This window comes from Tyto alba, unplaced genomic scaffold (genome assembly GCF_018691265.1).
Source record: "Tyto alba isolate M040663 unplaced genomic scaffold, T.alba_DEE_v4.0 Super-Scaffold_46, whole genome shotgun sequence".
NCBI classification, from domain to species: Eukaryota; Metazoa; Chordata; class Aves; order Strigiformes; family Tytonidae; genus Tyto; species Tyto alba.
This window is the reverse complement of record NW_024881322.1, coordinates 1,941,009-1,965,520: the sequence shown is the minus strand read 5'-3', so window position 1 is coordinate 1,965,520 and position 24,512 is coordinate 1,941,009. Positions and strand designations below refer to the sequence as shown.

General features: G+C 43.4%; 1 protein-coding gene across 4 annotated transcripts in view; it reads right to left on the bottom strand.

Annotated features, from left to right (window-relative positions):
* RBMS3 (RNA binding motif single stranded interacting protein 3) overlaps positions 1-24,217 on the bottom strand; it is a 721,589-nt gene extending 697,372 nt beyond the window's left edge. For 3 of the 4 annotated variants that reach the window (XM_042806470.1, XM_042806471.1, XM_042806472.1), the window contains exons 1-2: positions 23,899-23,952; positions 23,251-23,441 (exon numbers count right to left, since the gene is read on the bottom strand). In XM_042806470.1, the coding sequence (XP_042662404.1) occupies positions 23,251-23,441; position 23,899 (192 nt within the window). In that variant the 5' untranslated portion in view covers positions 23,900-23,952. Of the gene's footprint in view, positions 1-23,250; positions 23,442-23,898; positions 23,953-24,150 lie in introns of those variants that run through there. The other variant, XM_042806473.1, reaches the window with a different exon arrangement.
* Positions 24,218-24,512: the final 295 nt, after the last annotated feature.

Sequence of the window (24,512 nt, the reverse complement as noted above, 5' to 3'; positions counted from 1 at the left end):
ACACCTGTAGGCAGCTGTGACCAGCCACTGCTGTGCTCAAATTCCTGGAGCCTCACAATCTACAACTCCTGGGGCAAGTCCATTGCAGAAGGAGAACTTGTCTTTCCCCTACTTTGAATCTGAATTTGATTACTGCCCAACATGCTAAGAATAAGATTTGGAGACTGGCAGTTTCTTCCTGTAGAAAGCATTATTGCAGTTAGCAACAGTTGGACCTGAAGCAGGCTGGGAACATGATGAGAACAGAGAGTGTATGTGAGAGAGCAGTAAGAGTTTTCCACTATGCACACCCTTTAGAGACATGCAGACTTAGCAAAAGAAAAAAAAAAAAAAAAAAAAAGAACCTCAGGCACATTCCTGCTAACTCTCATGATCAAATTCCTACTTTTACAGTATTTAGGTTTTTTCCCTAAAACTTCAGTTCTAATCATCAAGGTATTCTGTTACACTTGCAAATTTCCCTTAAAGAAAGGTGGTGGGCAGAGCATAAGAAAACACTTGAAAAGAAGATTCCTCCAGAAGCTAAAAAGCAGAAGTCATTCATAAATCATTCATGAGTCCTAAGCCATACTCATCATTGGGATCCTGATTCATGGTTTGAACTGCGAAGTCTAGCAGAACTGCTGAATTTCCCTTCCCGACAGGTGAACATAACTCATTTTACTCTGTGTCCTAGGGAGCCCTGGAAGTTTTCTTGGTATTTTAAGATAAACTGTCCCTTCAGGCTCTAACAGTCTCCTCTTCCCTTCTAATACCAAAGCCTCAATTAGACCATGATTAAAGAGGCTGTACTTACAGATACTAGCAGAAGGTGCAGGTTGTCAGTTTTATTACAGGTCAGGAATTTGTTTCTCTGTGTACTCTATACTTCAGAGTTTAATGTGGGAATAGAGTTTACTAACGGGCAAGTCAGATTTGTTAAACAACAGGATTCAGTCTTGATTATCAATTAAACAGGCATAAAAACATCTAAACAGATGGTTTCTGCCAGTCAACGGAAGTCTTAAGGGGAAGAGAACTCACATTCATTCACAGAAATATCTTACACAAAACTAAAACAAATCCAACAGAAGATGTGCCTTACATGATGCTTTAAACTCTTCTTTGCTTAAAAAAAAAAAAAAAAAAAAAAAAAAGTGAAAGGAAAGCCCGTGTACTGCAAAATGTTGGTTAAGCAATAGAATTCTACAGTTCCATCTTCTTTGTGAATTTGTTCCTTACAATTCAGAGCACTGATCAGTTTCTAGAAAAATATGAAGCAGAATTATTAACCATTGTTGTTGCTTGGGAGTGCCAGATTAAGGATCTCAATCTCACTGCATTAAGTATGTCTATAAACACACACAGGCAGCTTCAGCCCCACAGCACTACCAAAAGCAAAGGCAGAGAAGCCAGGCGTTGGAGTCCTCCCCCCATCTTCACTGAGGCTTAGCTCCGGTTAGTCTCCCTTCCTTTTGACCAGTTTCCCTCTGCCTTTCTCACACTTCAGCTTCTGCGCAGGTTCAAACAGATACCTATTTTTTAATTGCCAAAGAAAACGTTGCTTTCTCCTGCATAGCTCATCACGTGGTTTCCTCACAAAGATGACACTGTCCCATAGTGTTTAATGGGCAACATTCAGTTTTGGATCAGTAACAACTTGAAAGTCTGGTAGCACACACTCTGCTAATTTAGAAATGGAGCTTTATAACACTGAAATACTGCAAGAAGCTCCACTGCTTGCCCTTCCATTAATTTTGTTACTTACTGTGTTGGATTCTCATCAGCAATTCTTAATTGATGTACTGTGAGCCATGCCATCAAATATTCTCTACGGATCTAGTTGGCAACAATGGTTAGTTTCTAAATTTTGGTAAGCTACCAATTATTTATTTTGTGATTACTTCAGAGTAAAGATCTTCTTACGTTTTGGAAAGCCCCAATAAATTGTGGGCACTGCTACAGATAAATAATATACTATAATAAGGACTCTTATGATGGCAATGTATGATGCACAACCATTTTCCAGATGCTACAGGACTAATTGTGCTGCCAAATGAAGGAGCCAAATCCAAAACAGATCCGTAAGAGGAATTACTGTTGAATCAATCTCATCAGTGAGAAATGCTTCAGTCCTACAAACCCTTGTTCACATTAGCGTAGCCTTCATAAAGTTAATGAAATGCAGTCTGCCCCTAATACAGCTGTAAAACCAAAGTAACTCCCATACAGGTGACCTGCATCAATCTGAGTCAGAACTGGCGTAAAGGAGAGCCAGGACTAAGAACATTTTCCATCAGAGCAAGGAGCGATCTCCTAACACAGTGTTGTGACACCACTGCAAAGCAGCCTCTGCGTGGAACAAGAGCTGCCTGACCCAGGAAAACAATGTAGGGGCACATCTGTGGTCCTGGAGCTACATCACCACCCAAACATCCTCTCTGCTCCCAAGGCTTACAGCAGAACTGGCCCCGTTTGGTTTATCTGTAAGGTAAAATATTCCTCCATGTTAAGAAGGACCGTGTTCCTCCTCAAGTTTTAAAGAATTAGGTAAGTAGGGTGTATGGGCTTTAGGATCAGAAAGGATGACTAGAACATCTAGTTTGACTCTCTTGAAACAAAAGCCAAAGAACTTCACCCAGATACACAATACGAACAAAACACCAAGAGACAGACTTACATCACACCCCTTCCTAGTCATCACTTAGCTAATCTTTACATTTTTAGTCTTTTTAATCCGCCCTCATAAATCAATACCTCTAGCTCCCAATTATTTTAGTAGCAGGCTCTCTGAGCTGTATCGTGTAAAGAAAATTAATGACCTTTAAAGTAGAAAGTTTACTTACACAGACATTAATTGCTATTGTAGCACAGATGAACTGTTAAGCAGGCCCATGAAACGTTTTACTCGAGCACCTAATTCCAGAGAAAGTATTACTTTACTCAGATCCTTGGATAACAAAAGGTCAAACTCGATGAAGTTCCTATCAGAGAAATAACCTACCCAGGTCTATTTGCTAAGTACTGCAAACAAGTTAACCATATACATCATTAAATTCTGAATCCCATTATGATCATATGGCATAAACCTGATTGCAATTACAGTGCCTTAGGCGGAAGATGTAATTTTAAGTAGAGAATCACTACTCTGGACAAGTTTTATAAATGATTCTCATTGATTATCATTTCTAATTAGAGGAAATAAAAGCATTAAATGGCCACTTTGATGCTGGAAGTGACCTTTCACCTGGACTCTTTCCCTAACAGATGAGGGTTAAATTTACTGTGACAGCACCTAACCACATTTGGTATGGCCAGTGATTTGATGGTACTGGTATCACAGCAGCAGCAGGCTGACTTGGTAAAATCATTACATGCAGTGTTTGTATCAGAAGTATGCTTATTAGTATCCTAGGGAGTTGAAAAACGTAGGCATTTTCCAATTACCTACTTTACATTTCACTAGCTAAAAAATGACACGTAGCTATACTATTACCTACAAAGGGATTTTTCACAGGATCACACATTTTTCTCTTTTATATTTTTTCTCTGCTTAATGGATCTCAACTGTATTAATTTCAGCTCCAAACGCTAGCGTTCCCAATAACAACCAATAACCACAAGTAAGCAAATCATAGGTAACATCCTCCTCTCCAAACAAAGAAAATACTGTATTTCTAACATAGTACTGCCTCTTTCAGTTAGCACAGCCGTGTGAAATTAAATACAAAAGCTCTAGTGAGTGATTTTTTTACTAATCCTGTGTAACACATTTTGCAAAAGTGTCAAAAAGAAATATAGTTCAGTCGCTGAATACGGAATGGAAATTATTTACTTTACAATCCAAACTTCTCTATTTACATAAAAATAACCTTGCCACAGCAGAAATTTTAGGCTAACACACAAAATTAGTGGAGTCCAATTGCATATTATTCTAAATGGGTTATTTTATGGCCATCATAACATTAGATCTAAATATAAGACACACACTTATACTTGCGGCATATTACAGCGCGCAAACAATACTTCAAAAAAGTGCAATAGATAAGCATCAGAAAAGGGCTTTCTAAAACTACCACCCTCTCTAAAACCTGTGTTTGTACACACGCACAGAAGTCTTATTTCGGTATTAATGTTACTTATCTCAGAATTACAGTTGATGTTCCAATAAGAAAGACTGGCAAAAAACTCCTGCCTGTGGAATGAGCCATGCATCACCTTTGTTTTATTTCTTCGCTGACATTTTTTTAGCGTCCCTTTTACTGGCACGATTTTGTTTTATATTGGTTTTACTAGCGTCCTAGCACTCATCACTGTTTGTTACGCATGCCTCTCTACAGTCCATCCACGAAGGAAATGAATCATTACAGCTTTCAGTTACAGGGCCTGACTTTTTAATGCAAGCTGTAAGGCTCCAACTTCCATCCTCAGCACCACCCAGCACAGGGGCCCCTCCATCAGACTGTGCTATTAGCCAGGAGTCCTCTGGAGAGCTCTGCTTCCACCGGGCAGAGCCATAAACATGAGCTGCAGTGTCTGCCAGCTGGGAAGAGAAATGCATTGCCCTATCTCTCTGAAGGAAGAAGTTGCTCCCCAGTGCAGCTGGCAAGCTGCTCTCAGGTTCCCCTTTGGAGCCGGCCAGAAGACAGCAGTTCACATTCGCCAGGAATTACTTTCTATTTGCTTTCATTTTCCTTTAGATTGAAGCAATATTTTAACAAACAGAAAGAAAATTTTTAAAGCTGCCACTGCCATAGAGCTGGGACAGTCTGCAGGCTGCTGCTTTGGGAGGGAGGTGGCCCCCCACCACTTCTCTGAGGCTGAGAGAAACTGGTATTTGTGCTAGCAGTAGCCATGAGCCTGAGGAACATGACATTTTCTCCGAACAGCTGCCGGGCCTCCCAAGGCCAGGGCTCCAGCAGAGCCAAGCCCCCTCCCCGCAGCCACACTGCCGTGGGCTGGGAAACCAGAGCTTCCAGACCTTTGCTCCAGCTGCCTCTCCAGAGCTAGATGACCTTTCGAAATACCTAGGCTTTTTGATGAGGACCTAAGAGGTAAGCACCATTTACTGCTGGGACTTCCACAGTTTCCAGAGTCTTGACTCCACACCACCAAGCGTGGAAGTGCAAGGGTATCAGGCTTTTGCTACAAGTCCTCAGCCTGCTATGAGTCCAGATGTAACTGTGAGAACCTGTCTTTGATTTACTGGAATCAGATCAAATCCCAAGTGTTTCCAATTAAATATTTTGGAAAAATCTTTTGACCAGCTCTCTTCCCACATCGACCTATCAAGTCTACCTCCAGTTCACCAGGTCTGATGAAGCTGTGTCCTCAGAGATCCACCGGGAAGGACTAGAAGAAATGGAGGCGAGGAAAAGAAAGTCGTAGTAAAAAAAGTTAATCTTCACTCTCTTGTTCAGTGCCTGACTCTCACTTACATGAATGAAGAACAACAGAATAATAACAAAACCAAAAAAAGGAAAAAAACATCCTCTCTACATAGAGGATTCTTCAAAACCTTTGAATATGACCGGGTCATTGTCAACAGCCTGTAACCATGTGGAGTACACAGTTCAGGAGAGACAGTCAGAAGACTCGGCGCGCAAACCAGGCCACGGTAATGAACAATGGCAGATTTGCATTGCTTGTCAGGTCTTTCCACCATAGAGCAATTAGTCTTCTGATACCGTAGGCACGACTGAGGACGGCAGAATATGAGGGTATGTGATAGGGACAAAGCGAATGATAAAATGGCCTTAGACTTAACTTGTGACCTCGTTCCATCATAAACATCAAACAGTGAGAGAACTTGTGTGTGGCTCAAACAACCTGGCAGGATTAGCTGAGCAAAAGAAACAGCATATTGCACATATTCTTGGCCTGCCACGATGTGCAGTCTGCAGCTTCAACACAGAAAGAAGATCCAGGTAGCAGCTGGGTCCCAGAATAACCTAGCTGCTTACCTGGCGAGATTATTAGGCATCTTCCACAGGTAACAAAGCAGCAGCTGCTGGCTAAGGAGAGCCAAGAGGAAGCACAGACACCCTCAGTGTCGGCTGCAGAGCAGTAAGCAACAAAAAGGCAAGAGCCCACATGAAAAAGAAGTCACTTACCGGACCTCTATTCCATGTAGCACACAGCTCTCTGGGCTGAACTGAGACCAACCCAGAAGTGCTGGTTAACTCTGCACTGCAGTCCTTCCTGCTGCCTCCACAAATCCAACTCAGGACCCTGATTCTGGGCTCTCCTGCTTTGACCAGCAACATAAGCCCTTTAAGCTCTAGAAACTGTGTTCAAGAGGTGTCTTTGTATGTCTAAGAGAAGAGATTCACCAGGGTGAGGCAGCAGGATGAGAACAGGTCATCTTCGTTTTCCTGCTCTGCCCGCATTGCTTCTCTGTGGCTATTTACAAAGGGACCCCAGTTCATTCGATTAGCAGCTACAACCATGAACAAACCCCCTTGGCCTATGACGCACTGCCTTTCCCAAAGACTAAGCATTAAGCCACACTGAAAGTTTTCCAGGCCTGTCCTATTTCATACTCCGGTAACCAGACAAAGGTACTTTCTATTATTCAACTGCGTGGGAGAGACAGTCACCTTTACATACAAATTGTCAGCATTTGCTCCTTAGAAACACTGAAATGCAATGACTCAAACTCCTAATGAGTCTGCAACAGAGTTTGCTGTAGCTTTTGAGGCATAACCAGATATGCCGAGCTTTTGGAAAGGAATGGGTACCACTGCGGTAATCTGTTCAGGAGCAAGAATTTGCCACTGGAGATCTACCCAGCGAGAATCCTGCAACCAAATGATTGCACAAACGACTGCGTTTAGAAAAGACATGGTAAAAAGGTCCTTTTGACCTCATTGAATAGCAGAGCACCTTGAACTAAATGGGCCTTTACCTTTTCCACCATTCTTTTGGGGTTTTAATCTCTACCACTGCGACCGGATACCCTTGTTATCTACCTAAACGGGTGAGTACACACATTAGTGCTGAGCTTGCTAAGCATCAGCATGCTCTTGTACCATCAAGCTGCAGAGCTTTCCTTCTCCTACACTCCAACCTCCCCCTTCAGTTAAGTCAAGCCTAAGCCTGCCCTGCATGTAACCATCTGTTCCTCTGGAGTCCTGTTAAACTCTTGCCCTCAGAGATACCCAGTGACAGTGAGTTCCATCAGCACCTAGTTCACTGCATAGCGGTGCATTTCTTTCTACTTACTTACTTTTGACTTTGACGCTTTTAAGCTTCACTGAATGCTCCTTGTTCCTCCCTGATGGTAGAATAGCATTTCTTGCTCTGTAGAACCTACGCCTTCATTGTCTGTAACCTTTTATCATCTCACTTCTGATTCATCAGATTCATTTCCTCTCCAAGGTAAACAGTCCCAATCTTCTCAATCTTGTACTATATGAAAGTTTTTCCTTGTCTGTTTAAAAACTGATTTAGGTAAACAGTTAAAAACTTACTCTGTTAGCTTAGGTTATACCTATAAATTACCTGTGCATATTAAATTTGTATTAGCTAGGTTTAACTGAATTAAGTGTATCCACACAGGATTTTTCCCCAAATTCCTGAAGTCAGACTAAAATCATACCTTTTCTTAAAGCAGAGCAAATGAAAGTATAGTTAGGCCATCGCCAGTTTCTGATCCACAAGGACTTCCAAGAAGAATTCAGACAGTGCTTTGGGAAAGGGTATATTTCAGCAGACCCCTCAGAGATAGTAACCTCCATTATCCTGAAATTCATGAAGCCTCCATGCATAGCAGGGAGTAATTCTTCTGGAATATTTTCCATCAGCAACATAGGGTTTTGTTACAGAATTAACTTAACATGTTTTATCTTGATAGCACCTCCATTTACAGGAGATCATCTATTGCCTAGGCAAGTCAAACTGCTATTAAACCACAGATTTTAGTTCAGCTGCAAGTGAGCTGCCCTATTGTACCTAGAACACAACAGAGATATAATGAAATCTGCTATCAAAATTAATTCTGAAAATATCAAATACAAGCATTGTTAAGTTTAAACAAATGATATTTCCTAGTTCATTCCAAGACTTAGCTGCATTCAAAAATCCAATGAAAACTGGCTTTTACACACAGAGACACACACACACGCACACTTGCTTGTAGAATAAAAGTTTTAAATTATGGCTATTAAATGCATGGTATTTCTTAATGATAGCATTCATTGTTATACTCGTAATAATACATTTGACAGAGGAAAAAGAGAAGAATTTATCGAAAAGCTGCCAATGGATTTTAATAAAAAGTACTTTCCAATAGAAGGCAACGTCCTTATCTACTAGACTACAAAGTGCTTGAGTATTTCACAGGGTATTTCGCTATTTCCCAACAGAAACTTACTGAAAGTTAAAAAGAAGCAAATAATTCTAAACACCAAATATACAGGCCACTGAGTTGAAAGAAAGTAATTTCCCATGTTAATATTAAGATTTCTTATACATGCATAAAAATTTTCATGCAAATCAGACTTCACTTTTTACGTATTTTGCCTTACGTAATTAAAAATGAAAAAGACAGAACACCTACCCCCCTCCATTTTGCCTGCTAAGTTGTTGCTGCCAACAGGACCCTTGCAACGGTGTTTCCATTGAGGCTAATCACAGAGAAGAGGTGTGCACGTAAACAGACAAAACATGCTCAGGTTAGAGAGAGCAGCCACCCCACCTGTCCCTCACGCTCACCTCTATTCACACGGTAATTGCTGTGCTCTAGAAAGCTGACTAGACCCACCGTGAGCTCAGAACACTAGTTATCCCCTACTGAATCATTTTTGAAACTGGTAAATAATACAGCTAATATAAAAGGAGAGACTGCCAGACAATTCAGCCTCCGAGGTCTCACTTTCACCATATGCAGAGACTTGGTGAATGAAGTTGCAGTGCACACGGCCAGTCCTGGTCACTGCTACGGCTGCGGTCCCGGCAGAGACACCCCTTGGTCAGACTCCTTTGTGTCCACCCGGTGTGTGTGTGTCCTTGACGCTTCCCTGCAACCTTCATTCCTCTTTTCCCCCAGGGAAACGTGCCGGCAGCCTCCTGCCCTCAGCTGCTCCGCGCCAGCGGGCTGTGCTAGCTGGATGGGCAGAGCTGCTGTGGGAAAGGCTTACGAGCCCCATTTAGCTTCAAAACACCTTTCTGCCAGCTCACTTCCCCTGCCTAACTCCACTATCTATAGCTTTCAAATGCCTCCCCTTCATAATCACACCTCCTACTATTCTAGAGACTATTTTGTGGGAACGCTGAACATATTTGTTGGCTCACTGGCCCCTAGCACACTGACTGCTCATTCAATAACATTCACACAAGACTGGAAAAGACTTGTCATCCTCTTACTATCTGGCACTCCGTTACTAGCTTACTACTGTTTCCCTCTGCAGTACAGGTCCAAATTGGATGTCAGACACAGAAAAATGCCAGCAAAAGCTCTGGTTCACAGTCAGGAACCAGTCACCGGACACAGTCCAAAACCAGACACACACTGGCACATTACCATTAACACAAGGTTTGCCATGAGTAAGCCCTTTGACATCCATCTTTTTGTCAGTGAAGACAGGGAAAAATAGGGTCATTGCAATAGTTTAAAATATTTGCAAGGTGCTCACATCCTATAGTGATGGCATTAGTCAAAAACTCAGGCAGACAGTAGGGCAAACAGATTCTCCTGCTTCTGTAGCCAGGTCTCCTCAGGAGCAAATTCCCACGGGGATCACACAACTTACGGCCTAATTGTCTCCTGGTTGTCTAAATATTCAGGCAAGGAAGGAAGGGATTAGGTCCGTAAGCCTGCCCGCTCCACTAGCCAGCCTGCCAAGCACATTGGCCACCCAGCCCCATCCTTCCTGCTGCCTGGTCCTGCGACTGACTGAGTTTCAGGACTGAGCACAGCCACATCAGATACACCTGGGGCATTCCTGCCAGGGGCTGAATTGTCAGCTACAATAATCACCTGGCTGTCTCCAAAAGCAACACAGGTAAGGCAAAGGGGAACAACCCAACACGCGTGCTTTCAGTCGGTATGGTAAACAGCTGACATATGGTAATTTTAAAGGGGTTGACATGCTGCAGCAATTATAAAAAGGCTGACACTCAGCTGAAAGAGCTGACAGTTGGAAGTTACGCCCTAGCACAAAAGAGAAAAAATGAAAGCGAAATGTGGCTGAACTGTTGTCTTGCATGCTCATATTTTGTTGACAAATGTATTTGTAGGTATGAGAATTCGGCCCTTTCTTAAGAGTGTCACCATCGGCTGCTGATAAAAAAGCAACCTGACTCTATTACAGATGTGTTACTCTTCAAACTGATGCTCCTGCAAGAGCGAGAGGACAAAGCATTCTGCTATTGTGCAGGCTAAGGCTCTAGTATCAGTAGCAACATTTGACATTGTTACGCATCCCTTCTACATGGAGAAAAGAGACTACTTGGAATTTGAAATACTGCGTTATAATTAAATACCTCATTAAACATATCACCCTAGGAAAATGCAAGTTTGCTGATGGTTTCAACTTTAAAATATGTTTTCTTTTTAAGGTGCTTCAAACCACTGTTCAGTTATTACGCTAGCACCTTATATGAACTATCTACTACCAAAAATAAATCCGGGTTAGATATCACATACCCAGCACACTTGTTTTACTGAGCTCTAAGACTGTTTTTGATATAGTAGGAAATACAATTTTATGCCGTTGAAATATTATACTTAGTGCCACATGAACATACAAGCATATAGGTTTTGTTGTAGCAGCAGTGTTTAAATACCTAGAGAGAGATGGTATTTCCCGCTCAAAAGCTAGAAACTGTGAGATCTGATCCTGCAAGTGTGCACACCTGACTGTCAGGCTGGAGTGAGTAATTCTATTTACAGTTACATTCATTTTATATACTTGTCAGGTAATTCATATCAGCTTTTGGAGTTTGAGTGCATCTGAAAACTCCGTGTTTCAGTTTCATTTTAAAAAGCTTCAAAGCATTTTCCGGTGCAGAATCATACAAGAATGAAGTGGAAGATCCACAGCATTCTCCTGCTCCAAGGCGGGATAATTCCTAATCCCAAACCAAATCTCATCAAGTGAGTTTCTGTCTTTTGTGTGGAACAGAGTAAGATTTGGACTACGCATGTTCAGTAAAATTGTTATTTTAACAAACTTTAAACCCTGAGACTTATTTCAAACTTCGTCTTGTCCATGTTCTTTCCTTTTTCTCCAAAGATGAAAATTACTCCCAAAATTATACCGGACAAAACAATTCTCTTACAACCTTGAAGAGCTTAATGCACACAAGTGAGTTTCAATTTCCCATTCATGCTATAGCATGTCCTTCTCCTACGTCTGTAAATATAAGAACCCTTTAAACTGCTAGAGCACTGGCAACACACCTCTGACTACCTCATCTGAGCCTCCTAATCCACCTTCTTCTGGATTATTTGTAACAGTCTGTAACTCTCCACTCCCCTCTGCACAGTTCCTCTCATAACAAGTTTTACTCAGTCATAAATCATTTCAAGAAGGTAAAATATAACATGTCTGTGAAAAAGTGGTGAACTTCCTTTGCCAGTAGGAAAGTTTGTCCTTAGCTTATGATGAAGTCACAAATAAGATCTCAGTTTTAAAAATGTTGTTAGAATATTAGAAGCACTTTTCCAAACTCTGGTTTTTTAGATTTTTTTAACTTAATAGTCCTTTCAACCCTTGCACATCAGGGCCGATGATAAAGTACTAAAACTGCCGTCAGAGATTCGGTGATGCGCGTGTCAAGGGTGTGGTGTCTGCTCCCTTCTGCTGAGCCCACAGGAGCAGTGGCCGCACACACTGGCACTGGTTTGGAAGAGGAAAGGGGACAGTAACAGACTACAGGTCAGAGGTGACGCTTTGTCTCCCACTGTGGCCAGTACTGTACTGGCATCCAGTATTACCTCAACAGACAGCACCCAAAGATTGTTTTACCTATGGCGAATGTGCCCCCAGATACCTCAGAGCAAGCAATGGCCTGCCATACAAGCAGGCCCCATTCCCTCACACTTGCTAACAACAGGGGAAGATGAATAAACTGTCTTGTTCTTCTTTCCCTTAACTTTGCACTTAAAATGGATCACTACATCCCACTGCTACATTTATGCACTTTCTATTGTTTCAGCTTTTAAATGTGAGTTTTATTATTCTTGTCCAACTGTTGCACATACGCTTTTCCCCCACTATTTTACACACCATTATAATGAAACAAATCTTGGCTGGAAATATTTTCTGCCTCTACTCTGCAGGATACATATACTTCTGTTTGTGCACAGAGCCTTTCTGTATTTATCATTTGGTGCTTCACCTTTTCAGTTCCCTGCAGTGATCTCCATGCTGGCTATCAGAGGCCCTGACCCTGACTGCTGAAGTCCCGTACTCCTCCTCACAGCCTTCGGGGTGGCTGCGACCGGCTCTGCCGCAGCATTAGAAGGGAACCCACGATGTATGACAAAGCAATGACCACACTGCATGCTGAGACTATTGATGCCACAGAACTGTGTGTCAACAGGTGCAACTGCTCGGACCTGCATCTTAAAAACGGCAAAAGTTCTACCTAGGACAGATTCATCTATAATTTTCCTTTGCGTCGATGAGAAACAAGTCACCTGTATCAGCAAATAAGAGAGTAACGCTTTAGGCACTTTTAAGTGTTGTATCACTGTGTCTTCCTGCTCCTAGTTCTTAATAATAACATACAGTACATACTACATAAACACCTGTTATCTACGGCTATCTAATTTTAATGGCTCTAGTCTCTTCCACTTATTACCATCAGATGTGGATGTATGACTAAGAGGTGTCATGATATGATCAGAGGTAACATGCACGGGCAGTTGGGAAATGCAGACTGGCATTGCAGAAAAACATCTTTTCATGGGCTTTGCTTGTACCTGTAGACAACATGGGCATTATGGATAGTTCTGAGCTACCAGGAATAAAGCCACAGTCCATGGGACAGCATGATCTAACGGACAGCCTGTTGTGAGGGTGTAAGTCTAACTCTAAAACAATAACAGTTAGGTATAATTGTGACTGTGCATTACTTGACCAGTTAGTAAGAAAGACCTTAGTAACTTCTGCATGCAACTGCATGCTAAGGGATATGACTATAACACACTGCCTAAAGAGAGAAACTCAATGAGTCTTCCCAACAAGCAGAACATGCACAGCAGAGACCAGACCAGACAGAGAAGCCAGAGCCTTGTTCCTGCCCCGAGCAGCATTTCCCAGCACTGGGTGATTCCAGTTCTGGTGCAGATCTGGCTGATCACCTCGTGACAGTCCTGTGATATGACCCTTATTGTAAGGATTCACTGAGCCACATTGACCTCGATTGCCTCTGACTCTCTAGCCTCCACACGGCTTCTCTTAGAATTGATTAATCATTTATTTATCTTCTGCACAGGGTGTGTCCTCTTGACAAGTTCAAGAAGTGGCACGTTTGGTCCCCATTTTAAGGCTACAATACCAGGTGACAGTAAGCTTCCACCGCATTAGCCGCCTCCCTGCTGTGGGGAGCAGATAAAGTTCAGGTTCAGGATGAATGTCTGACCCTTTGTTACCACTTTGCTCCTCTTGGTCTCTTGAAAATCTATATGCCTTTCCTTCCCATTAAGCTTGATGGCTTCCTCCCTCCTCCCTCTGGAAACATACTCATGGCCTCCTCCAAACTTAAGTGTTCTCTGTTTAAACAACAGTTTCCCCAAGTGCACAACAGGCACACTTTAACTGCACACACTTAAGTGACTACAGAACATCTGTGGATGTCTCTCTTTGAGGTCATGCCAGCAAGCTCAGCATTTCCCTACATCCATCTGAACAGCCACCCGATAATGGTGTGTCATTTCCTGCGTCCTACTGCACGTGCATGGATGTAGATGACAGTGTGCATGGTGGCTGCTCCTATTAAAGCAGAAGTCGGTCTATCACCTGGAAATTTCAGCATGTCTCCCCGACACAGTAAAGTTGAAACGTGCTTCCAGTTATAAATCAGTTCAAACAGACGTACGCACACACTTCTCATTTTCTGAAAGCGGACTGATCTTCCTGAAGTCACTTACTGGATCAGGGAAAATTTAGTCTAACAGCTCGTCATATGAGAGTCATGGGAGAAATAAGACAGGACAAAAAATGGGGATTGTTTCACTTCTAAAATCTTTGGGGATATCCTTTCTAGCCTGTCGTATCTCAAACACAACTAACCTAACTATTATTGTATCTGTTGGTTTTGGCAAGGACTCGCTGTTGCCTTTTATTAATAGCAATAAGCAATAGGTGGGAGAGAGTGAGCCAATTAATTATTAAAAGTGGCTTTCATACTTTGAAAGTCTGCATGTCCTCGAAGCACACTCAATAAAGTTAACAAGGCTAACCAAGGCACTGTACAATGTCTGTGAAGCCTAGATAGGTATTTTGTGAACGCTGCGAGATTCTGTTGTGTGCTTCCTTATCTCCACATGGACCCAATACACACTTCATAAAGGTCTTTTGTCTAAAATACAAACCTTACAAACTCCTTCCTTCCAGTCCTACTGGAAAAAAAGTTGCTGTTTTCAATCAGCTTTCCAGCAAGGACTCCCTCTCTGCCCTCCGTGCCACTCCCTTTCACTCTTAATTCACCTTAAGAGCAGGAGTTACTTACATCCCACCCCCACACAACATGCTCACCTGCCCGTCTGTGAGCGCTTGCAGTTATCCTTCCTGTGTTATGTCTGATGCACATGGTAACTGCCCCGAGGTAATAACGCACTCTTTTTGAATTCTCAGCAAAGCACAATACATATTTATTATACTATAGCTAATATCAAATGACTACCGAATATAACAGCTACAACAATTACCTTTGGTAGGTACTAGCCCTTTAACTCCCTTTGCACAAAGACTTATCTTGAGCATGTTTGTTTGGATCCAAGGAGAGATTTTCTGCTATGGGCTCCTGGAAATGAGTGTAGACTCAGTAATAAGCTCAGTGAGACAATCATCATTAGTTAATAGCAAAGAAGAGGTATCAGTGGTGCCTGAAGCACTTGTTGAAATCAATTAACACAGACCCTATGCTAACGGAACAGGCATAGGTTCCACACCATTTTATTTTCATTCTCCAGTCAGTGATAACGATCCTTTGCAGATGGTCTAGAACTAAGTGGGGAAATAGGCATTTTATCTCCCTGCAGTATTTGCAGTTGTTAATCACATTATCACTTTGAGCAACTTGTGTAGAATATCTTTTTGGAAAGAATAAACTCTGAAACTACAGGCCAAGGTGTTCAATGGAATGAACTCAGAAGCCCGGGAACAGTATCTTAACCAAGCTTTGGGGCTTGCGTCTGTAATTTTTATTCACCCAACACTTGTTTTTCAGTCAAGGAAACTATTTCTTTTCTGCTTCTATAACAAGATTGGTCTTCACTTAATAGAATGTATAATGAAAATAACAGCTGTATTAAAACACATGGCAGAAACCATTAGGCATGGAAGAATTACTCTTTTTCTAGTAAATCATGGCTGTCTAACAAATTTTATACATGACTGTCCTCGTCCATACTATGAGCCAAACTGTGTCTTGTTTTATCCCAGTTTAGATGCACTAGTTACTGTAGTTCCTGGAACAATTCATATTCCCCTCATAGCTCAGAACGCAATGTGGGGAAATGAAACAAAACAGAAGGTTTTGTTATAGACAGAGAATTCCGGAGCCATGGAGAAAAGATGGGGAGTGAGGAAAGAAAGCAACTACTGTAGAATAATTAATATCTGTAATATCTTTCAGATCTGTCCTTTTTTCTTCTACCTGTTTAAACCTCACATTAGAACCTGACCCGAGCACTACTTTTATGGAAATAATTATTATTAGTGCTCCTGTTGTCATTTTTCCTATTTACAGCTGCAGTCCCATTTTCTTTACTATTTGGGTATTTTCTGAGACAGGTTGTTAGAAACTAATAACTCTACTGAGACTGTGCGACTTTTTATACCCTTATGGAGTAATTACTACTGGCAGCTAGTCAGTACAGAAATCCACCTAGCACAAGCTGCTGGGAAATAATCCCAGTCACTATGTGAGCGGCATGGCTACAGCCAGGCAGAGAACAACCGAATATGGAACCAAACAAAAACTGAACCACTTCACACACCAGTAACTATACTTCCCTCTTAGCTCCAAGCAATTAAGTAAACCTTAACCTCAGTATAGTTAGAATTACTGTGCCGTAAGGGTGCAGTATGACACAGTAAGCTTTTACCACAGATAGAAATGGTCTAAAAACACTGTGAGCATCTAGCAAAACACTGGGAATAGCGTGCAACAACATGGGTATTGTTCTTTTCTAGCTTCATTGATTATCCATTGTTTGAAGCCTCAGATTCGTTACAAGCTGGCACTCAACCCTTGGACAGGAATTCCTGTGAATACTGGGCTTTTGAGAACAAGCTCTGTGTAAGTGGGATGGATATGCCACGCACTGGCCAAGCTCTGGGCTGTCATGTGCAGTCCTGAATAGGACTGCTTTCCAGTCTCAGCACATAGGCACGAACACATACCACTACATCTGAGTCAAGGCAATGTCCCAGCTGCTCAAGAGGAGATAACAATGCCCTTTTCAGTGCTGCATCTTCCTCCGAGTAGGAATCCTCGCAACCCTTCTGCAGCCAAGACAAATTTGCCTTTAGCCAGAGAGCCAGTTCTGCGTCTTCTGCACACAATATTTGTGGTTGTGTTTCCAATGACTCAAGAGTGTTGTTTAGCTCCCACCCATGATGTTCATTGTTTATGTCGCTGGATTTGTTACCGAATGAACTACATATGCACTTAATTTCACTGTGTAATAACCCTGAGTAGGACTTACTTTTCACGAAATCTCTGCGTTACAATGAATATTTTTATCTTTACCCCAGGAACCAGAGTGTGATCAGCTTTTCAAGCTTCATCCGCTTATTGATCAGTTGATTGAAAAATTTAAACAGCTGTTTGCTCTTTGCCAAAACATTTCTCATGCAATTTATTTGAGGGGAAAACTATTTCAAATAGTGTATTCTTCTTTCAGAAGTCTCATTATTGTGTAAGATTTTAAAGAGTCATTCATATGCACTACCACGTATGTTGTTTTAGTACAGACACAGGCGAAGCGCAGGAAGTCAGTTCCTCTCTCTCCAACTTTGTGCTTTAACTCTAACATAAAACCAGTACTAGACCTCATTCTTCACGTTCTAGATTCTCAGTATGCTACCCGAAAATAAATACATTTTTAAAGTGTATCTACTCTACTTGAGGTAAGGTTTTCTTCCCATATCAGTAGACAGAATTCTCAGAATATGAGATAAAAAGTAATTTTGGAGCTATGAAAATTATGAGGCCTGATTCCCAGTATCTCTCCTCCTTACAGATTCTCTGATGTCTAATAAAATATGAGTTTACTAGTCTTGCCTTCAGTTGAGGTACTAACAGTTTCTCTCTTTCTCTCTGTTCTTGTCATCTGCTTATTTTTGTAATAAAGGCACAATCCTAGGTTCATCTAAGATTCTCTCACTGGAAGGCAAGAGAAATGTGAGAGGCTGAGTACATCAAATGCATGGAAATGCAGAAGTAGAGCTGCCTGCAAAGTAAGGTTTCCAGCTCACAGTGAATTTCCTCTTTTTGATTATTTTTTTTTAATCTGAATTTTCTTTTCTTATTCTCCTCAAAACATATGGCCCCTGGGCCTTGCTCACTAAAACAGGTTAATGGCATGGTTAATAGCTTTGCTGCCCACGGCAGCAATACAAAGGACTGAAACCTCCCTTCCAGAGGCACCTGCCAGGCACTGTGGCTCTGTGCAGCCGTTCCAGGTAGGTGCGTCTGGGAGCCTCCCCACACCACAACGGATTGGAGCCTGCCCTGGAGCTGTGACCTGGGACTCTGCGGGACAAACACCCAAATATGAGAGACTCAGCACCTCCTGGGTCTGTGGCTTTGGGACAGACTCACCATCCAGACAGCCATCAGGCTCTGGGAACTCTGTAAGAACAGGGTGCTAGTACAGAATAAGCTTTTTTCAGACCATTTCATCAGGAAGACACTGTACCATGCAGATCAATGAAAATACCATGATGGCCTACAGCATGGTAAGGGGCAGCTTAAGAATGAAGAATATGTGCTTAAAAGTGGACCTGAAAAAGACAGAGTTGATGTTGCTGGGCTGAGGAATGATTTCTGAAACGTTCATAGCAATTGTGTTATTGAAAGACCCATCTTTCTCCAGCTCTGTCCACCCTTTAAAGATACATGGGAATTTCTGTCTGACATCAAACTCTCAGAATAGCAGCAACAGCCGCAAGTAAAATTTTCTGCCATCTCTGGGTGGCTAAGAATTTGTCCATCCAGGCAGACAATGGCCTGACCTTGACTGTTGATGCCTGCATTACATTTTGGCAGGACCATAGCCCATGATATACCTGGCAAAACCTTCAGCACTTGGAAACTCCAGCTAACACAAGGCATTGCATTTTACACGATTGTCAGGAGCAGCTGCTACCATCAGCAACTGGTACTGTTGTCTATCTCTGCTTTCTTTGTCCCGCACACTCCAGACTCGTTCCCTTTATCCACTACCAATTTCAGTTTCAGGTTTTGAATCCTAACTTCAAGTTGCTCAATGGGCTGGGACCAGGTTGTCTGAAAAAAACACCTAAACCTCCAGGAAAAAAAGGCAGTGGATGCCAACTGCTCTCCTGTCCACAACGGAATTGCCTAAGATAAGCACATCTGACCTGAGACTGGAGTAATCCACCCCCAAAATGAACTTTCCCACCGCCTGCTTCAAGCATAAACTGCATTTCTTAGGCCTTCTCTCCTCTAAATGTAAACACATAGTAACACACAGCTTTTCAAACCAAGCAAAACTAAACGCATAAGAGAAATTGTTAAAAAAGAATTGCCCCTGAAGAGTCTTCCACTCTTCCTGACCTACCGCTTGTGGATGATGAGTGAACAACCACCGTATTGTTGATAGCAGTAGTCCTGTAAATACTAGGGGAAGGCTTTCAGAGCCTGACGATTAGATCAGATCACGTGTACAGCAGAACAGAATTCCCAAGTTAATAGCAAGTGCCTTTCCCCAAAGCACTCAGCATTTCCCCTCTAGAAGCTCACACCTGGGTACCACTTTCGCACGGTGATATCACAGGTGAGCATTCTGGGAAATAACAGACAAATAAGCCCACAAAACACTTCAGAACGCTTACATCGAACACTGGCAAATTGTTTTTGAGCCAGAATACAATGTACCCAGCCCAAATAGGCTTGCTTTTGCTGTAACCTTAGTGTGCTCATTTCCATGTAAATACACAGAAAGTTCTTCACCTTGGAGCTATTTCACAGGGGGTTTTGTATCTGGAATATAGGCACAAAGTGAAAGCTCTGGGTGTGCTTCTAAATCATTTGTGCTAAATGATCTGTGCAAACCTCAGACATACATAGGTTTTCCTCGGTGGAAAACAAAACACAATGCTCTTATTTGGGTATGCGATGTTACCTTAACAAATCCATACCTAGGTCCGACTTCTGGAGGACTTGGGGACTACAGAGTACTTTGGAAAATGGAAACACTGTACCACACTGGCTGTAGCTAAAGGCTTGAAAGTCCTAGCTCAGGGTACCACCCCTGGGAAAATTCTGGTCATGGTGTCAGCTGTGACAAATGTCACCCACAGTCACCACTCTGCAAAGGAATTGCAGAGCTGCCTTCAACTCTTCAACTGCTCCCTACACCGACCCTTGCAAAAGATGCTATCCCTCCAGTATAAGCTGGAAAGGATCCTTGGTAAAATTCATGGGTCTGCGTCCCTTTGCACCGAGCCACGGAGGGGCAGGACGGTGTGACGGCCACCCCCACAACCTGTCACGGGCATCACCAGCTGCACCTCCAGCCAGGAATGCACAGCCAGGATTGCTTGTCGCTCCCTCCCCCCAGTCACCCACTTTGCCATGCTGCAGAATGTCAACATGCTGCTGTACATAGGGTTAGACCGATATGCTTTTAACTGATATAAAAGAAAACACTCTAGGAGTGCTGAAAAATATTTTCCTATGTGTTTTGCTTTAAGAGAAAAAAAAATAGTATCCTTATAGAGTCAATTGTCTTCTAAATCTTACACTCTACTATTTCTGCTTAATTTTCCCCCCACCTGAATGGTAACTATGCTTTAAAGCACCAAGTACTATATACTTAATAAATTATAAAGTCAATCTTCATAATTTCTCTTCTCATACACTGGTCAGAGATGGTTTCAACACAGAAAGATATACAGGAGGTAACCCAGGTCTTCCTCCAGCAAAGCACTTAAGCATACAGTTTGGCATGTCAGCATCCCAGCTGAAGACAGTGGGGTATATTTCAAGTTATGCATGTTTCACAATTTTACTGAAATTCAAAGACAAATAAAAAATGAACATACAGAAAAAAAAAAACTCCAATATCCATGTAATTGATACTATGGTAGTACCTTCCACCGGAATTCCACAGAGTTAGGAAAATACTTTCATTAATTCAACAATGTTCCTTTTGGAGACAGTGACAAAAACCAGTTTTATTAGAGCATAAATTTGACCCAGCTCCACTTAAATGGAAGGAAAACTCTTTTTTACCTCCAGTGGGAATGGAGCTCGATGATAAAATATAAGCCTTTTCATAATTGAAGCATGATCCCAAAAAGCAAGTCCTGACAGTGGAAACATAAGATGCTGTAAAATCTTAACATTTAGTTACTCATAAGTATGCATGTCTCAGGAAATCAGTTTCCAGTGTCCTTTACAATTTCCACGTAGAGTGCTTACACTTCCAGCATGTATCAGTGTGCCTCTGACATTTGTTTAAGGGTCAAATAAACAATGGTACTGTTATTTCAATCTATTTAGAAAGTTCTTAGATGATGTTTCCAGCAATACTTGGATTTTGTTTTGTGGTTGGAACATTTTTTTTTTCCACAATAGTGTTGGATTTTACTATTGCTTTAATGGGTTTTCCCCTTCTCATCATATTTCTGGTGCCACTATTTTACCAGATATCTAAAACACTTCTGCACTAATAAGAAGTACTGGTTGTCCTGGGACAGCATCCAGAAAAGATACATAGATTTAGGGAGATTTGAAATATCACAGCATTTCCCAAAAATACAAGCTAGCCATTGCAACCACCTTGGCAATGGTGAGCCTGGAAAAGCTGATAGTGGATTTAAAAAAAAAAAAAAAAAAAGAAATATATATATATATATCTCACAGTACTTTAATATGACTACAACTAGGGAAAAAAAAGAAAAAAAAAAGAAAAAAAAAAGGTAGTAATTTTGTTTCTATGTGCAGAAAGTGTTGGCAAATACAGAATAAAACAATGCAATACTGAGGCATCTAAACACGTTAATTAGCCACACGGTAGAGAATGAGACCTCCTCTAGTGTTCATTCACCTTCAGTCATACCTTGCTTGCCTTCCTCATGTCCACAATCGGTAAAACGCTAGACAGACTGTGTGGCACATCAGAAAGTAACTACTGAGCATGGATTTCTGCTGATGGCAGGGGTTTTAATTGCTCAAGGCACTGGCACAACCAACTCATATGTAAATGGCAACCTTGGCTCTACATTTTAATTATTTTGAAATAAAAGCATTTTAAGTTCCAGTAAGTAACATGCTGCAAGGAAAGGGATCCTAGAAGCAATCATCACACACACACAAATCATTTAGCTACGTACAGTAACATGCAGTCACGACAGAATGAAATATTCATAAACTCGAGGGAGATGAAATTCTGTGTTCATCTATCACAATATGTAAACCAGCAGTTATCATTTTTAAAGTAAAGCCCCTGTATCCACCTTATTAAACTGTACAGGCCCTGTTTAAATGATCAGTCGTTGATATTCTCTTTTAGTTAAAACAATAGGACAGATTTTACCAAACAGTAAGAGCCCTAAAAGTAAAGGAAGTAAATACTACAAACTCGGGGTCTCCAGACAGAGATACCATTTTTTTCAAAATACCTTGTATTCCTCAGGATAATTGCAACTCTAGTCATGCAAATATGTGGTGTGACATAGTTGTTGCATTCATTTATTGCACTGCCGGTCTGCATTCCTTCATTGTGTTACTGTTCTCTTACACATTTGTAACAAAACCAAACTATAGTAAAACTAGTTGAAGAAACACGGCTCAAATCCAGTGCATGGCAACACTTCTTTTTTTTTTTTTTTTTTTTTCATTTACGCTAGGTTTATAATCTGTTTGGGGGTATCTGTCCATTCAGAGAATTGCTCAGCTTTCAATAAAATATAAACGGGTGTGTGTTACGGTCTGGCACACACGGATCACTCCTTGCAACAATCACCGTATTACGATGAAACTTCCACATTTACCAGTCCCTGCCTATTACAGACCTACAGACACTGCAGAACGCATCGGCTTCAGTTTGGTAAACCCACGCCGAGAAAAATGAATGGAAATGAAGACAGTGCCCACAGACAAAAGCACTGATCAATGCACTCCGCTGACATTAGCTTAATGGCAACCTTTTTCCATCCCACCCTCCCTACTTTCCGATTCTTCCAGCAGCAGCCACATCCGCACCAAAGGATGCGATCTGACCCATTTCTCGTTGAACTCCGTCACCCGCAGGTTTCCACTCGGCGGCGAGCAGCCGTCGTCGTGTCTCCCCCCCCCCCCCCCCCCCCTCCACAATGACACAGCAGGGCTGGAGGGACCCGGCGCCGGGCTCCTTCCCCCCAGGTGACCGGCCCCTCGCCGCCGGGCGAAAGCCGAGGGGAGGGGAGGGGGGGGGGGGGAGCGGCGGCCCTGCCGGCACCGGCCCCGCGAAGTGAGGGAAACTTTCGGGCCGCCGCCCGCGGCGCCGCTCCCGGAGGGCGGCCAGAACAATGCCCGGCGCCCCGGGCCCGCCGGCGGCCCCGCGCCTCCCCGCCCCGCCGCCCCCGTGTCCTCAGACAACCTCCGCCGCCGGCCCCCCATCCCCATCCCCACCCCCCCACCCCCCCCCCCCCCCACCCCTCCCGCCTTCCGCCGCCGCGCTGACAAAGGGCGGCGCGGGGCTGCCCGCGGCGGCGCGGCCGCGGCCGGGCGGGAGCGGAACGGAGCGGAGCGGAACGGAGGGGAGCGGAGCGGAGGGGACCCGCCGCCGCCGCCCCCGCCCGCCCCGCCGAGCGCGGCCCCGGGCAGGCGGCCCCTCCGGCGGCGGCGGAGCGGACCTACCTTTTTGTCCTCTTTCTCGGTGCCGTGCCTCCGCTCCGGGTGGCCGCTGTCGGCGGCGGGGGCCGGCTCCGCGGGCTGCCCATCGCGGTGGTGCGGGCGCTGGTGCGGGCAGCCGCCAGACCCCGCCGCCGGGGGGATGGGCTCCGGGCACGGAGAAACTCCCTTAACATCCATCTCCATCTTCCAGTTCACTGTATTGCGAGACAAAAGCAGGCAAACACTTTCCACCACCCCGCGTCTCTCTTGCGCTTTCCTTTCTCCCTCTTTTATTTTTTCCTTCTTTCTTTCCTTTTTCCCCCTTCCTTCCTTCCTTCCTTCCTCCTCTCCTCTCCTTCCTTCCTTCCTTCCTTCCTTCCTTTTTTCCCCCCCTCAGGAGGCCGTGACACGCATGGCTCTGGCCGCCGCTGCTGCACCGATCCGGCGGCTGCAATTCTCCCCTAGATCCTCCAGACTTTTGTATCCAGCGTGTGTGTGTGTGTGTGTGTGTGAGAATGAGTGTGTGTGTGTGTGTGTGCGCGCGTGTGCGTGTGCGCGGGTGTCCTTGGCACGATGGCCTTCAATCGCCCCGAAACAGCAAACGCTAACTAAGCAGATCTCTCGCCACCGAGATCAACTCCCGGCCCCGCTCTAATTGTGGTGGTTATTTACTTTACGCTATCTATGTCCCAGGCCCGGACAAGCCCTTCTGGCTGCAGCCCTTTGAACAAAGTTAACTGGAGGGAGCCGAGCCCGGGGAGGGGCTGGGGGGCGAGGGGAAACCACCGGGGTTTAACACGGGGGAACTGACAATAACCCGGTAATGTCAAGTAAAAGTTAAACCTCCCCCTTCCTCCCCTCCCCCTCCCCTCTCCACATCCCAGGCAAGCGCAATACAGCAAAGCAAAACAAGCGATTTCAGACCTGTGCAAGGTGCTGGTGGCGAGAAGAGACGAGCATTTACCCGATTGTTGCTTTTATTTTATTTTCCCCTCTCCTCCCCACCCCCCCACCCCCCCAGCACCACCCGCTATTGCAAATGTGGGCTCCTTGATGTTAATCTCCTCTCCGTGGTCTGAGAGAATGTGTGTGACTGGAGCTCCCTCTCTCTCAGGCTGCCAGCGCCACGCAGCACTGCACAAGGAGAACTGGAGTAAGGAGAAAAACAAGAGCAAATCCAGGCTGGAAAGCTAAATCAGTACCAGACACCGGCTCTCCGATTTTATCAACACAAACAGAAGAAGAGAAAGGAAAACAAAATCGGGTGTAAGCTGCTAAATCAGTCG